The 21,171-nt window shown below is 59.1% G+C and overlaps 1 protein-coding gene across 1 annotated transcript; it reads right to left on the bottom strand.

Moving 5' to 3' along the window:
- Positions 1–5,193: 5,193 nt before the first annotated feature.
- Positions 5,194–16,383, bottom strand: TEX29 (testis expressed 29). Its single transcript, XM_055541885.1, has 5 exons — positions 16,326–16,383; positions 14,817–14,927; positions 7,004–7,073; positions 6,086–6,249; positions 5,194–5,342 (listed from the first exon to the last, which is right to left on the bottom strand). Exons 1-5 carry the CDS (start codon positions 16,381–16,383, stop codon positions 5,302–5,304), a joined length of 444 nt encoding a protein of 147 aa, XP_055397860.1. The 3' UTR covers positions 5,194–5,301.
- Positions 16,384–21,171: the final 4,788 nt, after the last annotated feature.

The raw sequence follows: 21,171 nt of genomic DNA, 5'->3' as shown, positions 1-21,171 counted from the left end.
GTCACCAGAAAAAAAGCAGCAGCAACGCGGTGAGGCACAAGGCCTTGGTAACCGGCAGGGACCTCTGCTCAGGCGGAGGGGAGGCCCCGGGCAGGTCCCCTGACCTCCTGGGGGCAAAGGTGGCCCACGGGGGCCAGCGGGGGTGGAAGCCTGCGACAGCCTGCTGCTGGGGGTGGGGGAGGAGCCCTCTGCCCCGTCACAGCCGAATGTGTCTGTGGCTGGACCCTCAAGTTGAAGCATAAAGGGGGACCCACTAAAGAAACCCAGGGTCCTGGGAAAGACAGCCGATCCCGGGTCTGGACCTGGACACTGCATTATGTCAGAGAGCAGGAAGCTTCTCCCGGAGCAGTGGGGACAGGCCAGGGGCACGAGCTGCCTGCAGGGCTTCTCTGGCTGAATACGGAATTCACACATCCAAGTAAGTGATGGTGGAAACAGAACTGCTGTTCAGTTGCTAAGTCATGGTCAACTCTTTGCGACCCCATAGACTGCAGCACGCCAGGCCTCCCTGTCCATCACCAACTCCCGGAGTTTACTCCAACTCATGCCCATTGAGTCGGTGATGCCATCCAACCATCTCATCCTCTGTCGTCCCCTTCTCCTTCAATCTTTCCGAGCATCAGGGTCTTTTCAAATGAGCTGGCTCTTCTCATCACGCGGCCAAAGTATTAGCGCTTCAGCCTCAGCATCAGTCCTTCCAATGAATATTCAGGACTGATTTCCTTTAGGATGGACTGGTTGGATTTCCTTGCAGTCCAAGGGACTCTGAAGGGTATTCTCCAACACCACAGTTCAAAGGCATCATTTCAGCACTCAGCTTTCTTTATAATCCAGCTCTCTCATATCTGTACATGACTACTGGAGAAATGAGAGATCTAACTATGGGGACTATACAGTAACAGAGCATAGCCCTTTAAACAATCGCACCATGAGTTCATGTGGATATGGGTGAAGGAATGAATATATAAAAGGTAATTTTAATGAGGACACTTACCTAATTTCAGAGTATTTATATACAAAATACCAAAAAGGAGAAGAGAGGAACATGAAACGGACATGCCTGGGAGGTGTCATCCTAAGTGGTTAATGATAACAGACAGCAGTCACGGGGCTGCCCAAAGGTGACTCCTGGGAGAGGTGGTGTGATGAGAGCCGGCCCCGCTCCACGCAGCCTGAATGTGGTGGTGAGGAATCACCAGATGAACATGGAGGAGGCACACTCCTTAGTAGCTGGGCTGCCATCTTCAAGAGAGCCTCTCTCGTGGTCCCTTAGGGACGTCCGAGGAGGCTCCAGGCTGAAGGAGCCTCGCGGCTCAGGGGGAGACGAGCTGAGCCGGGTCCTCCTGCCTCCGCTCCTGCCCGCCCTGCTCGCCTGGCCCCGGGCGGGCAGGGCCAGCTCTGCTCTTACACGCACGCCCGGGCTCGACCCGGCTGGCGCCGACACAGGGGCCTGCGTCTCTAACGGGCTCCCCGGCGGGGCACACGGGGCACCCAGGGCCCGAGACGGCGAAAGTGCAGCGGCCTCCTCTCCTCACAGGTCCTCTGACGGCCCCGAGGCCAGGAGCCCAGCACGAGCCTCGCGGGCCGAAGCACAGGACTCTCCGGGCTGCTCCCCGGGGCCGGAAGGGGCGGGCCCTCGCGCTTCCGGCTTCCGGAAGCACCGCGCCGCCGGTTCTCCGCTGCCCCGCCCGCGCCAGACGACTCTCTGCCCCTCCTCGAGGGGGCGTCGCCCTCTGACCCCGCCCGGAGAGCCCCGGCCTCTCAGGACCCGCGGGCAGCCTCAGGACCACCTCCCGACCCCAAGGCCCGTAGCCGTCACCCCGGCCTGGCTCGGCTGTGGGCGCCTGCGGGCCGTCTTCCTGCCCCCTGCCCGGCCTGCCGCCCCGCTGGGGACCGTGCTTCCCGCGGGAGTTGGCGGCTGCGCCACCACCGCCGTGTCCCCGGGCGCCACGTCCCGCCCCGGCATCCCCGGGGGAGCTCTGGGTTTCGTCTGTCTCACCCAGAGCCTGGCACGTGCGGAGGCTTCCTGGAAACCAAATCGTTCATTCAACAGAAAGGACTGATTTCCGTGCTCCCTCAGGATGAAACTCTGCGTGGGCTGTCGGGTCAGGCGGGGCTCCCCCCGGCCCAGGCATCTCCACAGCCTCGCCTGCTGCCCCTGCGACGCCCCAGACACCCCGGGCCAGGAGGCCCGGGCTGAGCGTCCAAGCTCAGTCACTCGCTCTGGTCCCTCTCCATGTCCAGACGCGCCTGTGACCTGGAGACACGACGCCTCTCCCAGGGCGCCAGCCAGGCTCCAGAAGGAAGAGGCCCCCACGTCCCAGGTGGCTCAGCTGGTAAAGAATCCACCTGCATTGCAGGAGACCAGGGTTCGATTCTTGGGTCTGGAAGATTCCCCTGGAGAAAGGAATGGCTACCCACTCCAGTATTAGGGCTTCCTTAGTGGCTCAAAGGGTAAAGAATCTGCCTGCAATGCAGGAGACCTGGGTTCAGTCCTTGGGTCGGGAACATCCCCTAGAGAAGGAAATGGCAACCCACTGCAGTACTCTTGCCCAGAGAATCCCATGGACAGAGGCGCCTGGAGGGCTACGGGCCACGGGGCTGCAAAGAGTCAGACACGACTGAGCGACTTCACTTTCACATTGACACTTTCACCACGTGGAGGGGGCACAGAGCCTTCTGCCCTCAGAGTGACCTTTATCCTAAGTGTGTGCATGTGTGCTCAGTCACTTCAGTCGTGTCTGACTCTGTGACCCCAGGGACTGTAGCCCACCATGCTCCTCTGTCCATGGGATTCTCTGGAGTGGGTTGCCATGCCTTCCTCCAAGGCATCTTCCCTACCCAGAGATCGAACCCGCGTCTCTTGTGTCTCCTGCATTGGGAGGCAGGTTCTTTACCTCTACCAACAGACCCCCACTTAATTCCTAAAACCACACTATGGAGACGAGAGATGAGGATTCATTTTTAAAACCCACTTGCTTGCAACCTAGAGACAAGCACAAGAAAAGCCAGACTAGAAATCATCACGGGAGGGAAGGGAGAGTTTTGAGCTGAAGAAAACACTCTGACTTGAATTCTCTTCTTTGTGGAGAACCGACAGCAGCCTCTGTGTGGCTCGGACCCGGAAAGCTGCCACGTGCCGGCGGACGCACAGCCACGCCCGTGTGCCCACGGAGAAGGGGGCGCGGCTGACTGCGTCGGGCGCTTACAGGCACTGGAGCCAAATTAGGACTTATCAGCACGTTCATTATCTAAAAATAAACCAGCTTTTCTTTGCTTCATCAAAAGATCAGATTATAGAGTACGCCGCCTTACTTGCAGAATAAAGTGTTTTTATTCTTAGACAGTGAGGACAATGAGAACTGTTACATAACCTGTCAGCGTGTGGATGGGCCGGTTACGGAAGCGGATTGTTCCCTCTGATGAGGGCTGTCTGGTTTCCCCGCTGTAGAGGGGCAGTGGACAGCCACAGAGAACACACAGTCCCGAGATTTAGGATGCAAAACAGGGCGCGGCTCTTGCCAGCCTTCTAGACCGGTGGCTCTCTGCAGGATGGCCGCTTTCCCTCAGACACCCGAGACCAGGACTGGTACTCCCTCCACTCAATCTGCAGCCAAGGGCCCGCATTCTGTGCATTCACAGAGCAGGCCTGCCCCCCTCCCTGCGCCAGGGTGGGTGTCCTCCTGACCCCAGCGGGGAGCAGAGCTGAGCCCACCTCCCACCCAGGGAGGCCGCTGTGGTAAGGAAGGGGTGGCCACACCGCACAACTGGAGGGCCATCACCCCGGGGTCCCTGGAGCACCCGCGCTCCGGCCCGGCTGGCTGCACCCTCGGGGGGCTTCACGAGCACCCTTGTGGCCCACAATCTGCTAGAACAAGTCACAGAGCTCAGGGAAGCACGACTCCCACGATCACAGGTTCAGGAAAACAAACGGACACGTCTCTTTCTTTCTAGCCAAGTCAGGCACACGAGATGGGATGGGAGCGTCCACAGGTGACGCGGCCCTGTCCTCAGGACACATCACTCCCCGCCCGGTCGATGGGGTCCCTGCCCGGGGCGCTTGGCTCAGCCTCAACCTCTGAGTGTGTGCAGTGGCTTCATCACAGACGTGACTGAGTCGCTGCCCGATCTCCAGCCCTCTGTCCTCCCAGAGGTCAGGCTGAGATCCAGGGCTGGTCTCTCTGTGTGGCCAGTCCCCCACCCGAGTCACCATGTGGGTGTGACCTAGGCCCATCCCCCTCGCCCAAACATGCCTATACTTGGGACACTCCACGGCTCAGCAGGGACCTCGGCACCAGGTCTCTCTTTGGGCTGAGGCCAAGTTCTCTACTACCCAGCTGGGTCCTGGTCAGGTTCCCCAGAGGAACAGAATCAGCCTGAGACCGACCGACTGACTGACTGACAGGAACTGGGGGCCGACACGTCCCGAGAAGTGCAGGCAGCCCTGGCCCAGCAGAGTCTGTGCCGCCCGCACCAGGCTGCGTCCGTCAGGCCCGAGACCGGGGCAGAGCTATCTCAGCTCAACTCCGAAGCAGGAGAAAGATGATGTCTCAGTTCAAAGGCAGTCAGGGCGGGCATGAGGAATTCCCTCAACGGGAGGGTCAGCCTATTCCTTCTTCCTTCTGTTCAGGACGGACTGCAGAGGCCCACCCAGGGAAAGAATCTGCCCACCATGTGGGAGACCCGGGTCCCATCCCTGAATTGGGAAGATCCCCTGGAGAAGGGAATGGCACCCCACTTCAGTATTCTGGCCTGGAGAATCCCACGGACAGAGTAGCAGTCCACAGGGTTGCAAAGAGTCGGACACGACTGAGAGACACTTACACCCTCACCCTCACTAGGGAGGGGCTGTGGTCCCCTCAGTCCACCTTCCCCACCCAGAAACCTCATCCGGAAATATCCAGCATAACATATGACCGTGTCCCCGACACCCAGCAGCCCCTCAAGCTGACACGTAAAATGGGCCAGGCCTGACTTCCCTGTGGGTCTGAGTGACCACCCGTCTAGAGCCTGCAGCCCACCCTGGGTGGGGGTGAGCTGGCACCGTGGGCTGCCTGGCCCAGGTTGGAACAAGCTGAGTGTCGAGAACGCAAGCTCCTGGGGCCCAGTCTCAGCTCAGGGGTTGCTCCCTCCTGAAGCAGAAAAACAAGCTTCGGGGACCCAACACAGAGCACAAGCATTTCAAAATACCTTTATTTTCTCTCACCAGTGGTCACTCCACAAAATATTTCGGCTATTCCCCGGCCGCCCCACCGTGGTCAGAGTTTTCCTCCCGTCATCATTCAGCCTCTGTCTTGCGCCTCAGTCCTCTGTTTCCTCCTCCTCTGTTACTATCAGACTCGCTGGATTTAAAGATAAAACAGAAGTGGGTTTTGAGTAGGACTCTCGGCCACCCAAGGGGGAGACCCTCCAGGGCCTGTGGACGCAGCTGCAGGGATGCGATTCACTCAGAAGCGCGCTTGGCAGCTGGGTCTCTGCCTCCCCCGCTGGGGTCTCTCCGCTGAGTCCTGGGGCCAGAGCCTCTGCAGCCCCCGGAGAGCACCCCCGCGGGAGGTGAGCACCAAGCTTGCAGGCCCCCCAGGGCTGCAGCCAGGTCCCAGAGGACAGCCAGGCAGCCCGCTCGCTGCCCCTTGGGACGGTGAGAGCCCGAGGCTGACTCCCACCGACCACGGCCCGGGATAGCTGGTCACCGCGGCCACGTCTCCTCGAACCTGCCAGGGGCTCCGGCCAAAGCCACCTGCCTGCGAGGGCAAGGGGCTTCCTGGGAACCAGCGCAGGCAGGACGTGTCCCAAGCGGCGATGCTCTGAGCCTGCCAGCTTCCAGCCAGCTCCCGAGAGAGGTCAGCCCGCCGCCCCGCGCCCCCTACCTGCCAGGCCTGGGGGCAGGAAAGGGAGGACGCTGTGACGGAAGCCATGCCACGGGTGGAGCCCACCTCGCAAGCCCACCCTCCGGGTTGGAGAAGACAGATCATGCTCCTGTTCAGGCTAGCAGCCGAGCAGCACACGCGGGGGCCGGGGTGGAGGCCGAGGGTCTCTAGCAGAGGCGCTCTCGGCAGCAGTGAAGCTGGCTGGCCCGCCGCCTTACCATCCTCCGCGCCGCTGTCCTTGGACTGCGGCATCTCCATGCTCGGGGCCTTCGAGCCCGCCCCCACGCTGCTGGGGGGCTGTGTCTCCACCTGGACGCTGGACTTGGCCGACACAGGCGCCTCCGTGGGGACTTCCTTTTCTCTCCGGCTCTCCTGGATGACTCTGATGGGCAGAGAGAGAAGGATGGGGACCCAGAGGGGCCGCCCGGCCTTCCACCGGGACGCACCCGCAGCATCACAGCGTTCATGACCCTGCCCGTGGGTTTGAAGGAGAAATGCTCTGTTGCCTCAGCTTTGTTTCACACGAGCTTCAGACTCACCGGGCGCGTGGCACCCAGGCTCCCACAGACACACAGGGAGCGGGCCAGGTGTGCGTGGCCCACGGTCACGGCCAGGCCAGGCCACAGAGGTGCCACCCGGCTGCACTTGGAGGAGGAACATGCTTTTTCCTCGCCGTTGGATGGAGTGGTTCAACCAGCCTCACCGGCTTCCATTCACGGGACAGGGGCCCGGGCCCCGCATGCAGGCTGCAGTCCGGCCCTGCCTGTGGACCCGTGGCAGCTGCGGGGCCTGGAGGGCGGGTCCTGACCACTAACACGCACCGGGACACGGGCCTGAGCACAAGCCTGCCGCGCAACCGCCGCAGGCCGAGGGTGGGGCCTGGCGGCCTGCAGACCGGCACCCGCTGGCCGTGAGGCTGAGACGCGAGGAGCCAGGCTGGCACGTGTCCTTCAGTGCCGCTGGCATCGGCTCTGAGGGTGCTGGGCAGGAAAGCGCGCACCCTGGCCGGCTCATGCCCAAAGACGGCCCTCCTCGTCGCCCACACCGCAGCAAGTCTGGGAGCCTCCCGCCCACACAGCACCCTGTTCCTGTCCCCTCGGGCCCGCAGGTGAGGTTCAGAGAAGGAAAGCGCTGACCTGTAAATGATGGTGATGACAAAGGCCCCAGCGATGATCACGATCAGGGCGGAAAACACCTGCACGTAACCTGGAAAACCGTTCCTGGGCGTCACTGCGGGCCAGCGTCTCCCCAAAGCCGCCTGCTTCCCAGCGGCGGCCACGCCCCCCCCCCCCGCCCCCGCCGCCGGCCACGCCCCCAGTCCGGCTCAGCCTCTGCCCCTTCCTCCCCCGGAAACGCATCCAGGGACCCGAGCTGGCCCTCGTGGGGGCCCCCTAGAACCGTCCCCTGAGGACAGTGATGGGGTGGGCCGTCCATCTGTCTGGATGTCTGTCCAAACATTCTGTCCATCTGTCCTCCAGAATCAGCAGCACCCAGCTTCCTGGGACCTGGGCCGCCCCCTGCCCTGGCCTCCCTGGAAATGGTCCCTCAGTACACAGGTCAGTTGTCCCAAGACATTAGGAGGCGCTTTCAGGTGACAAATTCCACAGGTCTGACTGCAAATTTCATGGACCGAGCGCTCCTTTATCCGTGAGGGGTGGCCGCTGCCCCCAGTGGCACCCACCTTCTCCAGACTAGCCCCCAGAGGAAGGCCCAGAGCTTCTCAAGGTGACTCGGGGCAACCATGCCCCCGAGTGTCCCTGTGCAGGAGCAGCCTTACGGGTATGAGCTCTCAGCCCCTGTCCACTCCTGGGAAGGACAGGGAGGGGGGAGTTGGGCGACCCCCAGGCCTTCCGGGGCGGGGGGTGGTCCTCCACCTTGGGGGCCCTCTCGGTGCCCAGGCTCACAGGCGGGTCCAGGGGGCCAGCCTTCCCTACAGACTGATGCTGGGCCTCCTTCCGCCAGCCAGCTTGGGACTCGGACGACTGAAGGGCAGGACCCACGTCCCCGGGGCCTAGGAGGTCCGCGTGGAGGCACTTGGACCATCTCCCCCTGGCTCTGTCCCCGCGTTCTCGTGAGGCTCAGGCCAGGATTTTAAGGAGCGAGGCAGGCAGGCGGGCCTGCACAGTGCCCTCTGCAAGGAGCTTGAGCCCTGACCCTGGCTGGGCCATCAGCATGCTCAGCTGGCCTCCTCGCCGACCCTTTACCCTTTCTCCAAGCAAGGGAGCAGCCGGCTGGCGAATGCCGACCCAACGTGTGGCATGACCTCTTCAGTGCCCTCGCTTCCTCCTTCCCCTGAGCCGTCTGCCCCTGACCCAGTAACAGCATCATCAGACGGCGTCCTTGCTGGTGGTTCCCTGGGGCCGCGGGGTCCCAGACGTGAGGCTCGAGTCAGGAAATGGAAAGGGGCGATGCCACACAGCGTGGTGAGCAGGGGCTGAGTAGGCGGCAGGCTCTCACGAGCGAGTTCACAGGCAGAGGGCGTGGGGGTGCTCGAGGGCAGCCGCCGCCCCAGGACCATGACCGGCTGGGAGCTTCTTGCTGGAGGTGCCTCCTGGCAGTTGGCTTCTTTCTGTCCCCGATGCCTTGGCCGTGGAAAGGCGTTCCCCTGGGCTCACCTCCTCGCCTCCAGGACTATGATAACCTGCCTCGTGTTTCTTATCCCCAGTATGAATGCAGTGGTATAGACGCTCCCGTGGTGATCTCTGAGCTGGGCACTGCAGGGGGACGCGACCTCCAAGGTCAGGGTCACTGCGGCTGCGGCCCAGCTCACGGTCCGGCCGCTGGCCTCGGAGAAGAGCATCTCACAGCATCTCACAGCTGCGAGCTGACCTATGGCGTGGAGCAGGCTTCTGTGCGCACCCCGTGCTGCCCCGCAGCAAACTGAGAGCCTCAAAGCAGCTCGTCCAGCCCCGGGCTGGCCTCAGACAACCACCACCTCCCGAAATCTTGAATGCGGTCTCGTGAGCCACCTGAGCCCAAACCACCCAGCCAAGCCTCTGAATTGCTGCTTAAAGCCATTAAGCTTGGGTAATTTATCACCTGGTGATAGATAATATGGGGCAGTTCCTAGACCTCGGTGCAGTCAACGCGCTTTAAATGATGTTGAATGAACGGAACTGAAACCAAGCCTAAGCGTGAATTAGGAGCTTCCAAGCGAAGAAGAGGAAGCCCCTGGGGGCTCAGATGGTAAAGAATCCGCCTGCAATGCAGGAGACCCAGGTTCAGTCCCTGCGTCAGAAAGATCCCCTGGAGGAGGAAATGGCGACACACACTCCAGTGTTCTTGCTGGAGAATCCCACGGACAGAGGAGCCTGGTGGGCTACAGTCCACGGGGTCACAAAAGAGTTGGACACGACTGAGCGACTAAACCACCATCACCCAGGGAGGAGACAGCAGCCCACACGTTCTTGCATTCCCAGAAGCAGCTGTTCCTTAGTGTGATTTGTGTCCCGTTTCATGAAAGAAATTCAGAATCTATTTGTGTCCTGGTTTATGAAAGGGATTCAGAATCTAAATGTAAGTGGATCCCTGTTAGACAGACACGCGGATTTAGTTGGTGTTTTAGTTTTCAATTGTCGGTTGTATCTTCGGTATCTTGGTGCAAGTACTTTTCTTTCTTGAGGTCGAGCTCTTGAAGGCAGAGACTGAATCTCAGTGATTCTCTCTGCACAATCTCCAGCCAGCATCCATCAGGGGCAAGCAATATGTGCGATTTATCATATAACACATATTATGATTGATCACTCAGAAACAGCAGCAATTGAAAAAATATCTTGGCAAAGCCTCCCCCAGATAGTTAAACAAAAGTTTTGAAATTGTCTCAGCAAGTCCCACGAAGAAACTGAAGTCACACACTTAGCGGGAAAAAAAATGACAGGTTAAATAGTGTACCGGAAACTCAAGCTGAAGACTGAAAGCAAGTCATTCTCTTTGAGTTCCCATTTCTTTCTCAAAGATCTAATGCTAATTCCCCAAGTTCATGTTCTTAATAATACAGATTATGCCATAACACGAAGTGCACTTCAAACCAGCCAATTTAAGACGTTGGTGAAAGGTTTTCATAACATGGAATTATGAGCACAAAGAGCTCATAATACCCTGTCACGGAACAGTACAACTTACAGCACAAAGGTTCACGCGCCTCTTGAACGAGAAAATGTCAAAGAAACGAAAAGTACCGAGGGCACGGTGAGAGCCCAGCGCAGGGCTCGCTGCCCAGGCTCTGCCCGCAGACGGGCCACGCTCGCAAACGTGAGGGAAGTCGGGAGAAAGGCCCAGCCCACACGACTCGTGTGTTATAACCGAAAGGATGGAAAGAGGCTCAGTCCTCGCCTCCATGCAAAAAATGACATACCCCACTTGTAGAACAATGAGCCCTCTTCAAGGACAGAAAATTCCTGGGTTTGTGTTCTTTTCTAGGTTCCTTAGAGACACTAGTAATTTAGGTGCTAAAAAGAATAAGGCTTATTTTTCAAATAAGTGATAGGTGATGGTACCAATTTACACTGTCTCAAATACAAACATTTACAAGTGGCCAGCTCCCACCACGAAACTCTGATGAGAAGATGCTCAGGGACAGAACAGATGAAAGAAGAAAAAGCATCAGCCTGAGTTTCTGTTCTCCGCTGGCTGCGTTCTCCCTTGAATGATCCGTGTCACTGCTTCGTGCTGTTACGGCTCCGTTTCATTAGGATGTGAGCACACAGGGATGATTAACGGCCAAAACGAAGACCCGATGCTGGGAAAGACTGAAGGCAGGAGGAGAAGGGGACGACAGAGGAGGAGATGGGCTGGATGGCATCACCAGCTCAATGGACATGAGTTTGAGTGCCGGGAGCCGGCAAGAGACATTCCACTCGTGACAAAGGTCATGAGGAAGGGGGCTCGGCATACGCAAAGGCGGGATCGAGCCTCGGGAGTGCCCCCGGATATTCTCGAGCATCTACCCCCCAAAAAACCAGAGTCTGCCTACTTTATTGCTTTGTGCTCTCACCTCTGACTTTACTGGGGGCTGTCCCCCACCACCATCTCACTCTCTCTGTCAAAGAGTTAACTTACAGCTCCAATTAATAAAGTTCCTGGGCAATTAGGAGTGTTTAAATCCAAACCCCTCAGATGGCTCTCTAACTCGCCTGACAAGTTTACCCGGACACCTACAGCTATGCATACGATTGTTTACAGTCTCCCAGCCTCCAGAGGCATGGGAAGCTTAAGATATTCAAATAGCTTAGAGCCTCTCAGAGAATTAGAAGCTGTCAGAATAAAGCTAGTAAAAGATTTCATTGATGAGCCAATGTTTGTTGCCAAGTTTTCACATCCCCTGAATTGTATCCTTGAATGTGCATTAATTAATATAGTTGGTATGTAGAAAAAATAAGTAGTGGCCTGGTGTTAGTAACTTTAGACCCTTAAGGTAGTAAATTCTTTCCTTTGTAAACCCATTACACATCCACCCTATAGGAACGTAATCTTATCTTCGGAAGATGGCGCCAAACCTTAAAATAATTACTCTTAGAGAAAATAAGTCTTTGTTGATAAGTCCTTGTCAAGAGTCATAAAATGTTAATAGGCCTCTGGCCAGAAGATGATGTAAATCACCTAAACCATTTGTATACGATAAATCTGCAGGAAAGAAACCCTGGTTTTTGATAAGCATCAAAGACTGCTGATTTTGCATCCCCTATTATCCTCTATGTGTAACTTAGGGTATAAAAGCCCCTGTTGAAAATAAAGCTATGGGCCTTGCTCACCAACGCTTGGTCTCCCCATGTCATTCTTCCCTTTAACTTCCAGCTGAGTGTCCATCTGGAGCGTGGATATCCTCTGCGACCATTTATTTGCCTGGGCTTCTAAGACCCACTCGAGAAGGTGTCTAAGGTGGGGCACCTTCCGCTATTCGAGAGGGCGCCTGCGGCCTCCGTGGTCAGAGCTAACCTGGTGTCACGGGTTATATTGATTTTCCGCGTAAACCAAGCCACTCAGCTTCTTTTCTCCACTGAATTTTCCTACTGAGCTATCCTCATTCTATTCCTCTTTATTATCTCTAATTAACATTTGAATAGGTCGCCTAGCCGTCTCTCCTTCGAATACCCTGGATCAGCTGGGGCTGGACCCCAGCATTTGAGCAAACTCCAGGAGTTGGTGAAGGACAGGGAAGCCTGGCGTGCTGCAGGCCATGGGGTCGCAGAATCAGACAGGACCGAGCGACTGAACAACAGCAGCTACGTGTCCTGGGACTTGACCTGGGAATTTAATGCCTTTGCATCTTTATATACAGAAGATTGAAGAGCAAAGCCACTACCCTTGGGTGTTAAAGTTTCCTGCTTTTAGGAGCTTCCCACAGTACACGTCTCAGAAAAACTAAGCTGCATATGGGCTTAGGACACCAACGTCCTCTAAGAAGAGAAACTCCATGATGGAGACGAAGTGAGCCAGACTGGCTGCTCTCCACATAGTGAGATGTGTCCAACCACCAAAACCGCAAAACAGCAACAAAAGGATGGAAAATGCAAGAAGCAGCAAATTACGGTCGGCTGGAAGCAATCGGAGGCAACTGTCGAAACCACAGTGGCTGACGTGGTTGACAGCAGCTCGGGGCAAACAACAGGCTGATCAGAAAGCTTCGCGGGAAAGCCTGGGGAGCGGTCCGTCTCCAGGGAGACTTGGAGAGCTGTGACGCAGCCCTTGGAAGGCAGGGAGCAGCCCTAGGAGAGCAGAGGCGGTCCCAGGCTCACCCTGCTGGCTGAGCTTCAGGTTCCGTGCAAGCAGGAAGCGGAGACTAAGGCAGAGCTGGGGACCACCTGGGTGACGTGGGGTCCCAGCCCACACACAGGGCCCTTGGCGAGACTGGGAGATGATTATTTCCGGGCGTCTACGGAGGTTTCTGTCCAGACACTAGCTGACCACTAGGCTAACCAAAGAGAGTCTTCAGTGAGCTTCAAAGAAGACAGACGCTACAGAATCCACTTAGAAAAGCGCTGTTAGACAATGACCCAGCCCCAGCAAGAGGTTTAGGAGGCAGGGGAACCTGCTTTTCAGCGTCACCACATTATATAATTTAAATGTCTGGTTTTCAACAGCAACAAAAAGATATGACGCATGCAAAGTAACACGAAAATATGGCCATTGTACATGATATGAAAAAGGCCATCAATAGAAATGGTCTCTCAGGAAGCCCAGATATTAGACTTACTGGGCAGAGAATTTATTTTAAACAGGCTCAGAGAACTAAAGGAAGCCATATCTGAAGAACAGAGTATGAGAATGATATCTCACCAACAAAAAGATAGAAACTATTTAATTAAAAAAAGAACCAAATAGAAATTCTGAGGTTGAAGGTATAATCCTGGAAATGAAAGTCTCACCAGAGGAGCAAACTGGTCAATTTGAGCCACAAAAGAAAACAATCGGCAAAGCCAAAGATAAGTCTACCGAGAGCATGCGGTCTGAGTATCAGAGAGAAACAGAGTCAGGACAAATTAACAGAGCCTCAGAGACCCGTGGGACACCACGCCCAGTCATGTCCAACTCTGTGCAACCCCATGGACTGCAGCACGCCAGGCCTCCCTGTCCATCACCAGCTCCCGGAGCTCACTCAAGCTCATTCATGTCCATCACGTCGGTGATGCCTACCAACCACCTCAGCCTCTGTCACCCCCTTCTCCTTCTGCCTTCAATCTTTCCCAGCATCAGGGGCTTTTCCAATGGAGTGTCCCAAATATACAGCCTCTTTTCTGCCTCTTTTTTGAGCCAAACTGACCCCTCTTTTGACCTAAATACCAAATCTTCACCCCACGGGAAGACACTGCTCCCCATCTGACTGAACCCAGATCTTGCCAATGCTTTAGCTTCTTGAACTGTTTTGCCTAGAACATCACTTTCTTAAAGGCGCTGGAGTGACTTTTTGAGTGGGATCGCCTGCCCCCCGGGGCAGTGGCTTCCTGGCTCCAGGAACGAGAAGGCAGGTCTTGGGGGTGGGGGGCTGAGCCCCCCTGGGACCACAGAGGACCCCTGGCGGGCCGCAGAGCACAGCATGCCCCCCAGGGGGCAGCGGCCCGGGATACATTTCCCAAAGCGTCCGAGCTATTGAGGGTCCGCAGCCAGTGCCAGGGGCTCTTTCCTGCGTCTGATGAGGCCTCCTGCAGACTGCCTGTTCCTGAGACCGTGTGCCCTTCCCCAAAGTCCTCAAGCCCTCACCCCTGCTTCTAAAAGGGAGGCATATGGGCCAGGAAAATGCATGTACCACCAAGTGGAGCTTGAGGGCTTGGAGACACTAATCCAGATGAGCAGAGGCAGAAAATCCAGGGAGCACCGTGGCAGCGTCCCTTGGGGTCCAGGCGTCGTGGCTCACCTCCTCCTCCCCACCCCCCACCTGCTTCAGGCTGCCCCCAGAGTCCTGCTTCCCGTGGCGCCCTCCACACTGCCTGGCCTGGGGGTGCGGCCACTCCCCAGCTCAGGCCCCCACCCTCCCGGGCACCCCTGCCAGTCTTACCCTGACCCCCAGGTCCGTCCCCGGGCTCAGGATGGGGAGCAGAACTGTGTCGGGCTGACGTCTCATTCTGACCCTTGACGGTGGCCCGTCCTGGGCCCTTGTGGCCGCGACCCCCGCCGGGTCAGGTGCGTCCCTGCGCTCCGTGCAAGGAGCCCCAGCCCGAGCCGGCTCTTTCTGTGGACCCAGCAGCTCCAGCTCAGCCTTCTACGCCCCCAGGATGGAGGGAGCTCAAAGAAGCCTCTGCAGTAGCGTGTAGGCCCTCGGGCAGTGAACGTTCCCCGCGGCTGAAGGCCCCCAGCCAGCCCCTCCAAGCACTCTTTTCCGGGCAGCACCAAGCAGGGTGATGTGGCCAGGGGATATGGAAGGAGGCCTGTCCAGCAAGGGGGACCCGGGCGAGGGGGGCAGGCCGTCCCAGGCCCGTGGGGCTCTGCCGCCCCAGGCCCGCGGGGCGTACTCACTGGGCACAGCCTTCTCGTAGCAGATGCCTTTATAGAAGCAGCAGCCAAGCTCCTTGCAGCGATCCCTGCTGACGTTGTAGTCACATATGTCGTACAGCGGGATGTCGCACACTGCAAAGCAGACACACGGAGGGCATCACCCCGCGGCTGCAGCCCCCATGGACTCGGAGGAGTGCAGGGCAGGGACACGGTGGGTTTTGCTACGGTCTTCACTGCGCGTCACACAGACCTCACTCTGAGAGTCCGATCTGGAAAGAATGCAATTTCTGAACAAATGAGCGTCAAGTTAATGACACAGGATAACGCGGGGTCCTCCAGTGACTAAGGAACTAACGCATCTCGGCAAGAGCTCGCCAGGCTCCGCGCTCCACAGAGAGACCGGGAATGAAGGTCTGACACCATGGGCGCTGGGAGCTGGGGCAGGAAGTGTTACCAAGTCAGGTGTAAGCACAGGGTGTGTGAAAGCGATGATGCCGTGGGTCATTTCAGAATTTAGAAGTCCTCTGAGAAGGACAGAGCTCAGGGCCCGGGTCGGCGTGAGCTGCACGGATGGGCAGGACCCTCAAGGGCCGCGGCCGCCCCACTGGTCCCCTCCCCACCCTCCTCCAGTCTGGCTCCTGCAGTCGGGAGTCCTGCATCCTGGTTCCCAGAGGTGAAACCTGGGCTTAGAAAGAGTCCAGAACCAGACATGTGCCTCGGGTGTGAGATCCGCTCACGTCCTGCGGGCCTGCATCAGGGCTGCCCAGACAGACGGGTGGCAGGGGGCTCCCCAGATAGAAGGGAGGGGGTTGGAGGGGGCGGGTTCCCCAGACAGAGGTGGGGGACAGGCTCCCCAGACAGACCTGGGGGGGCAGGCTCCCCAGACAGACCTGGTGGGGGAAGGATCCCCAGGGACAGGCTCCCCAGACAGATGGGGGGATCAGGCTCCCCAGACAGAGCCAGGTTGGGGGCAGGCTCCCCAAACAGATGGGGGAGGAGGGCTCCCTGGACAGCCCAGGTGCAGGTGGTTATCAGGGTACCCCGTCCCAGGCAGAGAGCCTCCTGCGGGGGGAAGCCCACTCGGGACATCCCTGGGAAACCAGATGTAAGCCATCCTAGGGGGTCTCCTTTATGTCCAGTCTCCACGGCAGTGAAGCGAGGGTTTGGGGACGCCAACAGCTCCGACCTGGCCTTCCTGCCTTGCTGCTGCTGCTGCTGCTAAGTCACTTCAGTCCAGCCTTGGGACCCTCTCTGACCCCACCTCGGCCTGCGGCCCCGCCCTCCGGCTCAGGACCGCCCCGGCCTCCCAGTGTGGAGGCCGGGCTCCCGGGTCCCTGGGCACGCTGGGGCGAGTCCTCCGAGGGGCCCCTGGACGGGTCACTCGATGGAGAAGGGGGAGGTGCGGGCGTGGTTGGAAAGGCCCGGCCCTCAGGGCCCCTCGCTGTCCGCGTGTCCCCCCTTGTCGGGGATGCACAGTCCCCGCCCACCCCGGGCCGGGCCGGCCGCCGCCCCTGCAGGCTAGCCAGTCACCTGCAAATTTCTTCAGGAGGTGTGAGGGGGACTTCTTGAACTCGGGCGCATATCTCATCGTAGCAGCTGAAGGAGGGCAGAGGGGTCACGGGAACCTGGGGAGAGAGCTGGTCAGTGCGGGGCCCCGGTCTGGCCGGCACGGGACGGGGGCGGCCGGCGGGGGACCAGGCTCCACCTGGCAGGCATGTCCCGGCCGAGCCCCGGCCACGCGCCTCACAACACGCTCCACATGCACAGCAGCGCTCGGACCAAGCGAGGGACTGCCCAGCGCCCCACCCGCCTCGGCTCGGCCAGGGCAGGCCCGCCTGCCGGCTGTGACGTCACACAGGCCCCGTGACGTCACACAGAGGCCGAGCCGGGGGGAAGCGGCCTGCGGACCCCGCCCCGAGCCCCTGCCTGCACGACGCCCGTCCCGCTGCCCAGCCAGTCTCCTCTGCAGAACCGGGTCCCGCAAGGCTGAGGCCCCGAGGCCCTGGGGCGAGGCAGGCCTGGTGAAGCTGAGAGCCCTGGAGGACCCGGCGTGCCTGTGGACGGCACGCAGTTCAGTTCAGTTCGGTTCAGCCACTCAGTCCTGTCTGGCTCTTTGGGACCCCGTGAACCACAGCACTCCAGGCCTCCCTGTCCATCACCAACTCCCGGAGTTTACTCCAACTCATGCCCATTGAGTCGGTGATGCCATCCAACCATCTCATCCTCTGTCGTCCCCTTCTCCTCCTGCCTTCAATCTTTCCCAGCATCAGGGTCTTTTCAAATGAGTCAGCTCTTTGCCTCAGGTGGCCAAAGTATTGGAGCTTCAGCTTCAACATCAGTCCTTCCAATGAACACTCAGGACTGATCTCCTTTAGGATGGACTGGCTGAATCTCCTTGCAGTCCAAGGGCGGCAGGCGAGGAGAGGCCAGAGACCAAGCAGGAGCAGGCAAGCGGGTCACGCGGGGCTTTGGCCTTCACAGGGCGTGAAGCCAGGCGACAGAAGAGGGTCTGTGCAGAGCAGAGTGAGCTCTGTCTTCACAGCGTCGTCCGGAAGGACCGTCAGGAGGCAAGAGGCAGCCTGGGATAACATGATCACCCAGGGAAAATTAAACGAGGGCCACGACCAAACACGTTTTGTGTTGTTTTAATTACAGTCGGTGACTGGTAGCCCGACAGGACTTGGCAGGAGGGGAAACCAGGCTGGAGGGGCGGGCCCTGGGCTCCGAGTGGACAGGCAGGCTAGCACAGGTGCAGTCCGGCCGGGGCTGCAGTCCCCGAGAGGCTGCAGGGCGGGCCCTGGATGGAGCGGCCTCGGTGCATGGGTACAGGGGGTGCGGGTGGGAGAGGGGGTGTCAGTGTCGAGGGGAGGGGGGGACAGAGGGGAGGGGGACCCAGAGGAGGACAGAGAGGAGGGAACGGTCGGAGGATAAAGAGCAGCTCCGGCCTAGCGGGTGAGGACAGGAGGGAGCAGGAAGGCAGGCTGAGGGTGGACGGGAGGCTCACGCGGGGAGCCACAGCCCGCAGGGAGCAGGTGCCGAGTCCAAGGAAGCTGAGGTCACTGGAGGTCAGGGCCGGATGTGACGAGGCACAGGGAGCCCCGGGGAGGGGAGCAGGCAGTTGGTCGGCCGGGGCCGGCTCAGGGCCTCTGGGGCGGGACCACCTTGACCAGCGCCTGGCGGAGCACCGAGCTCGCCCCCGCTCTTGTGAGATGAAGAGGCTTTGCTCCCCCGCCCCCCTAACCACAAGACCCAGCCTCTCTCACCCCGGTTTCCTCACCTGAAAGCAAGGTGATGATACACACACAGGCACGAGACTGTCTCGCGCTGGGTGCCCAGCAACGAGCCCACGTCCAGGGGCTCAGAGGGTCAGGCTGGGCATCCAGCAGCGCCCGGGGCCAGGCAATCCCCTATGTCCAGTGGCTCCTGGGGCCACGCTGCCATCCACTGGGTGTAGCTCAGGCATCTGGAGTGTATGGTCCAGGGTCCACAGCATGCCATCAAGCCAGGGAGACCCCTGGCACCATGAGCAGGCACCCCCACCCTCCCAGAGGGGTCTCTAAGCCACCCCAAGCCCAAATTTGCCTCTGGACACGTCCTGTCCATGGAATCTCACAACACGCAGACTTCAGTCTGGTGTCTCCCACCTGCCGCGTTCAGGATGCACCCGGGGGGCATGGGTGCCAGACCACCCCCCTTCACAGCTCCACGACAGCCCTCCACGTGGCAGACGTTCTGCTGATCCATCTGTCCACTGACGGACGTCTGGGCCGTCCCACTTCTTTGCCCGCTACGTGTAACACCGCTGTGGACGTCCACGTATGGGTTTTGTGTGCACGTGGGTTCCCACGTCCCTCGGCCACGGCCTCCCTGGGTCAGGCAGTGGCTCCAGGCTCAGCTTCCAAGGAGCGGCCAGGCTGTCCCGAGCGGCCGCGCCAGCTCACGTTGCTGCCAGGAGCGCTGGCAGCCGGGCACCCTCCTGGGAACTGACCTCACACCACCGTGCAGCGGGTTCAAGTTCCCCGATGGACCAGCTTCCCGGGAAGCCGTGGGCAAGGTCACGTGCAGCCGTGCGAGGGCTGGGTCAGCACAGGGAAGCCGGGGAGGTGAGGGCACTCAGGAGAGACCACTAGGGCAGGGCCGAAGTGCTGGCTCAGAAGGGGGGCCGGGTCACCACAGCGCTGGCAGGACCCAAAAAGAGCAGACAGACCATCTTTCCCCTCTGCCCGGGGATCCCAGGGTCTGTTGCCCACTTTCCTGACCAGCCAGGAGGGGCCCACGGGGAGCTCACGCGGGCCTGGGCTGGCATCTCCTGTTATTGGCCAAGCCTTTTCCTTTGTACGCGATTTTAGCCGAGAAGAAGACGCAGTCTGTCCTGGACCCAGAGGTCTTCCCGTGGGAACCGTGGGAGCCACCCTGGCTTCTCTCAAACAGAAGACGCTCCTCCCCGGTCAGTGCCAGGGAGGGGAGGGTGGGTAGCTGGGAACCTATCCACATGCAGGTGGCCTCTGTGAGGGGAGGTGCCCCAGGCCAGCGAGGGGACAGGCCAGCGCTGGAGCTGAGTCCACATCCCCCGGGGACAGGTTGAACGGTATCTCCTGGAAAGTCCACTCCAGTCCTGACCCCGAGTACCTGTGCACGTGCCCCCGATTGAAGCTGGGCCTTTGCAGACGCCGTTGGTTTGAAGTCTAGCCCAATGTGACAGGTGTCCCTCCAGGGAGAGGAAACAGAACCACAGGAGGAGGGCCCAGAGTGGACAAACGGACTCATGCCAGCAGAGGCTGAGCCCGAGGCCCTGGGACATGCCACCACGGGGGCTGGAAGCGGACCCCCAGGGCCAGGCCTGCAGAGGGACATGCCGCAGACACGTGGGCTCCAGATTTCAGGCCCTGGGACCCTGAGATGAGGCTCTGCCCTCAGAACCCACCCAGTTCACCGCCCCTGCCACAATGGCCTCAGGAAACCAGCGCCGTCATCCGTTTTGCTGGACAGTAACCAGGGAAGGGAGCCTCAGACCCTGGCAGACTCTAACCCGGCTCTTACGGGAGAAGACAAACCCAAGGGCAGGGGGTTAGAGGTGGGGGGCCTGGGTCCCCTCGTGCACCCCACCCTCCCAGCCCAGGACAGCAGTCCCACGGCTGACCACAGGGACCCCCCAGCATCCACTCCTGCAGGGGCGCCAGGCGCAGGGGAATCCCAACTTCACCCCTCTTCATCCCTCTTCCACTTCGGTGCCAACCATGTTTGTTCACAAGCAAAATCGAGTTAAATACTGCATCTAAGACAGAAACTTAAATGGGGTGACTGCAGCCCCGACGGAGCCCAGACCAGCGCCCAGCGGTGTGAGGAAAACGCGTCTCAGTCGTCCCTGGAGGTCCAGTCAGTGGCCAAGACTCCATGCTCCCAAAATGCAGGGGGATGGGTTCGATCCCTGGTCAGGGAACTAAGCGCCCGCACACAGCATGGAGTGGCCAAACAAAAAAAAGTTTTTAAACTGAGCCAGAGGCGTGTTGGCACCACCTGCACTGGAGGAAGCCTTCCAAAGGGCAGACGCACCGCCATGTGCCTCCCTAAGGTCCGACCCAGAGATGACAGACGATGGGCGTCTGGGCCGTCTGACAGAACACGTCCTTGAACGCGGAGCCCCGGGCCGTGACCCCCATGCCGTCAGCTCCGTCCTCTGTGGCAGAAGCTCCAGGGGGGGAGAGGAGCGGACGTCCTGGCAACACTGCCCCCCAACCTGGCCTGGCTGCTCCCCAAACACCTGCCTCCTCCAGCAGGACGGACTGGAGGGAAGGGCGAGGCCACCTCCTCCTGCCACGCAACTCTGAGGGGCCCACAGGGTCCAAGGAAAGGCGCCTGCCCTCCATCAAGCCCCACATGGGGTCGACCTGGACCTCCTGGGGTGAGAGCCTTCAGCCCCCAGACGGCAGTCTTTCCTTCCCGTTTCCTTCCCCCAGACTTGTTCTCATTTTTCATGCGTGCTAAATGGCTTCAGTCGTATCCAACTCTGTGACCCCATGGACCGTACCCACCAGGCTCCTCTGTCCACGGGATTCTCCAGGCAAGAACACTGGAGTGGGTTGCCATGCCCTCCTCCAGGGGACCTTCCCGACCCACGGATGGAACCTGCATCTCTTACATCTCCTGCATTGGCGGGCAGGTTCTTTACCCCCAGTGCCACCTGGGAAGCCCTTTTCCCAGACTTTGTTTTCTAACTTATCTTCAAATATTCCCAAACTCTAGATTTTAAACATAAATGTGATATTTTCCAGCATCAAAAATTCACACCAAAATTTTAAAATACAAAAAAAAAAAAAAATCCAGAAGGATAAAGTTAACACACACACATGTAAAAAAAAGCCAATAAAGTGACGTG

Source organism: Bubalus kerabau, chromosome 12 (assembly GCF_029407905.1).
Source record: "Bubalus kerabau isolate K-KA32 ecotype Philippines breed swamp buffalo chromosome 12, PCC_UOA_SB_1v2, whole genome shotgun sequence".
Taxonomy (NCBI): domain Eukaryota; kingdom Metazoa; phylum Chordata; class Mammalia; order Artiodactyla; family Bovidae; genus Bubalus; species Bubalus kerabau.
This window is presented reverse-complemented; position numbering and strand designations above follow the sequence as displayed.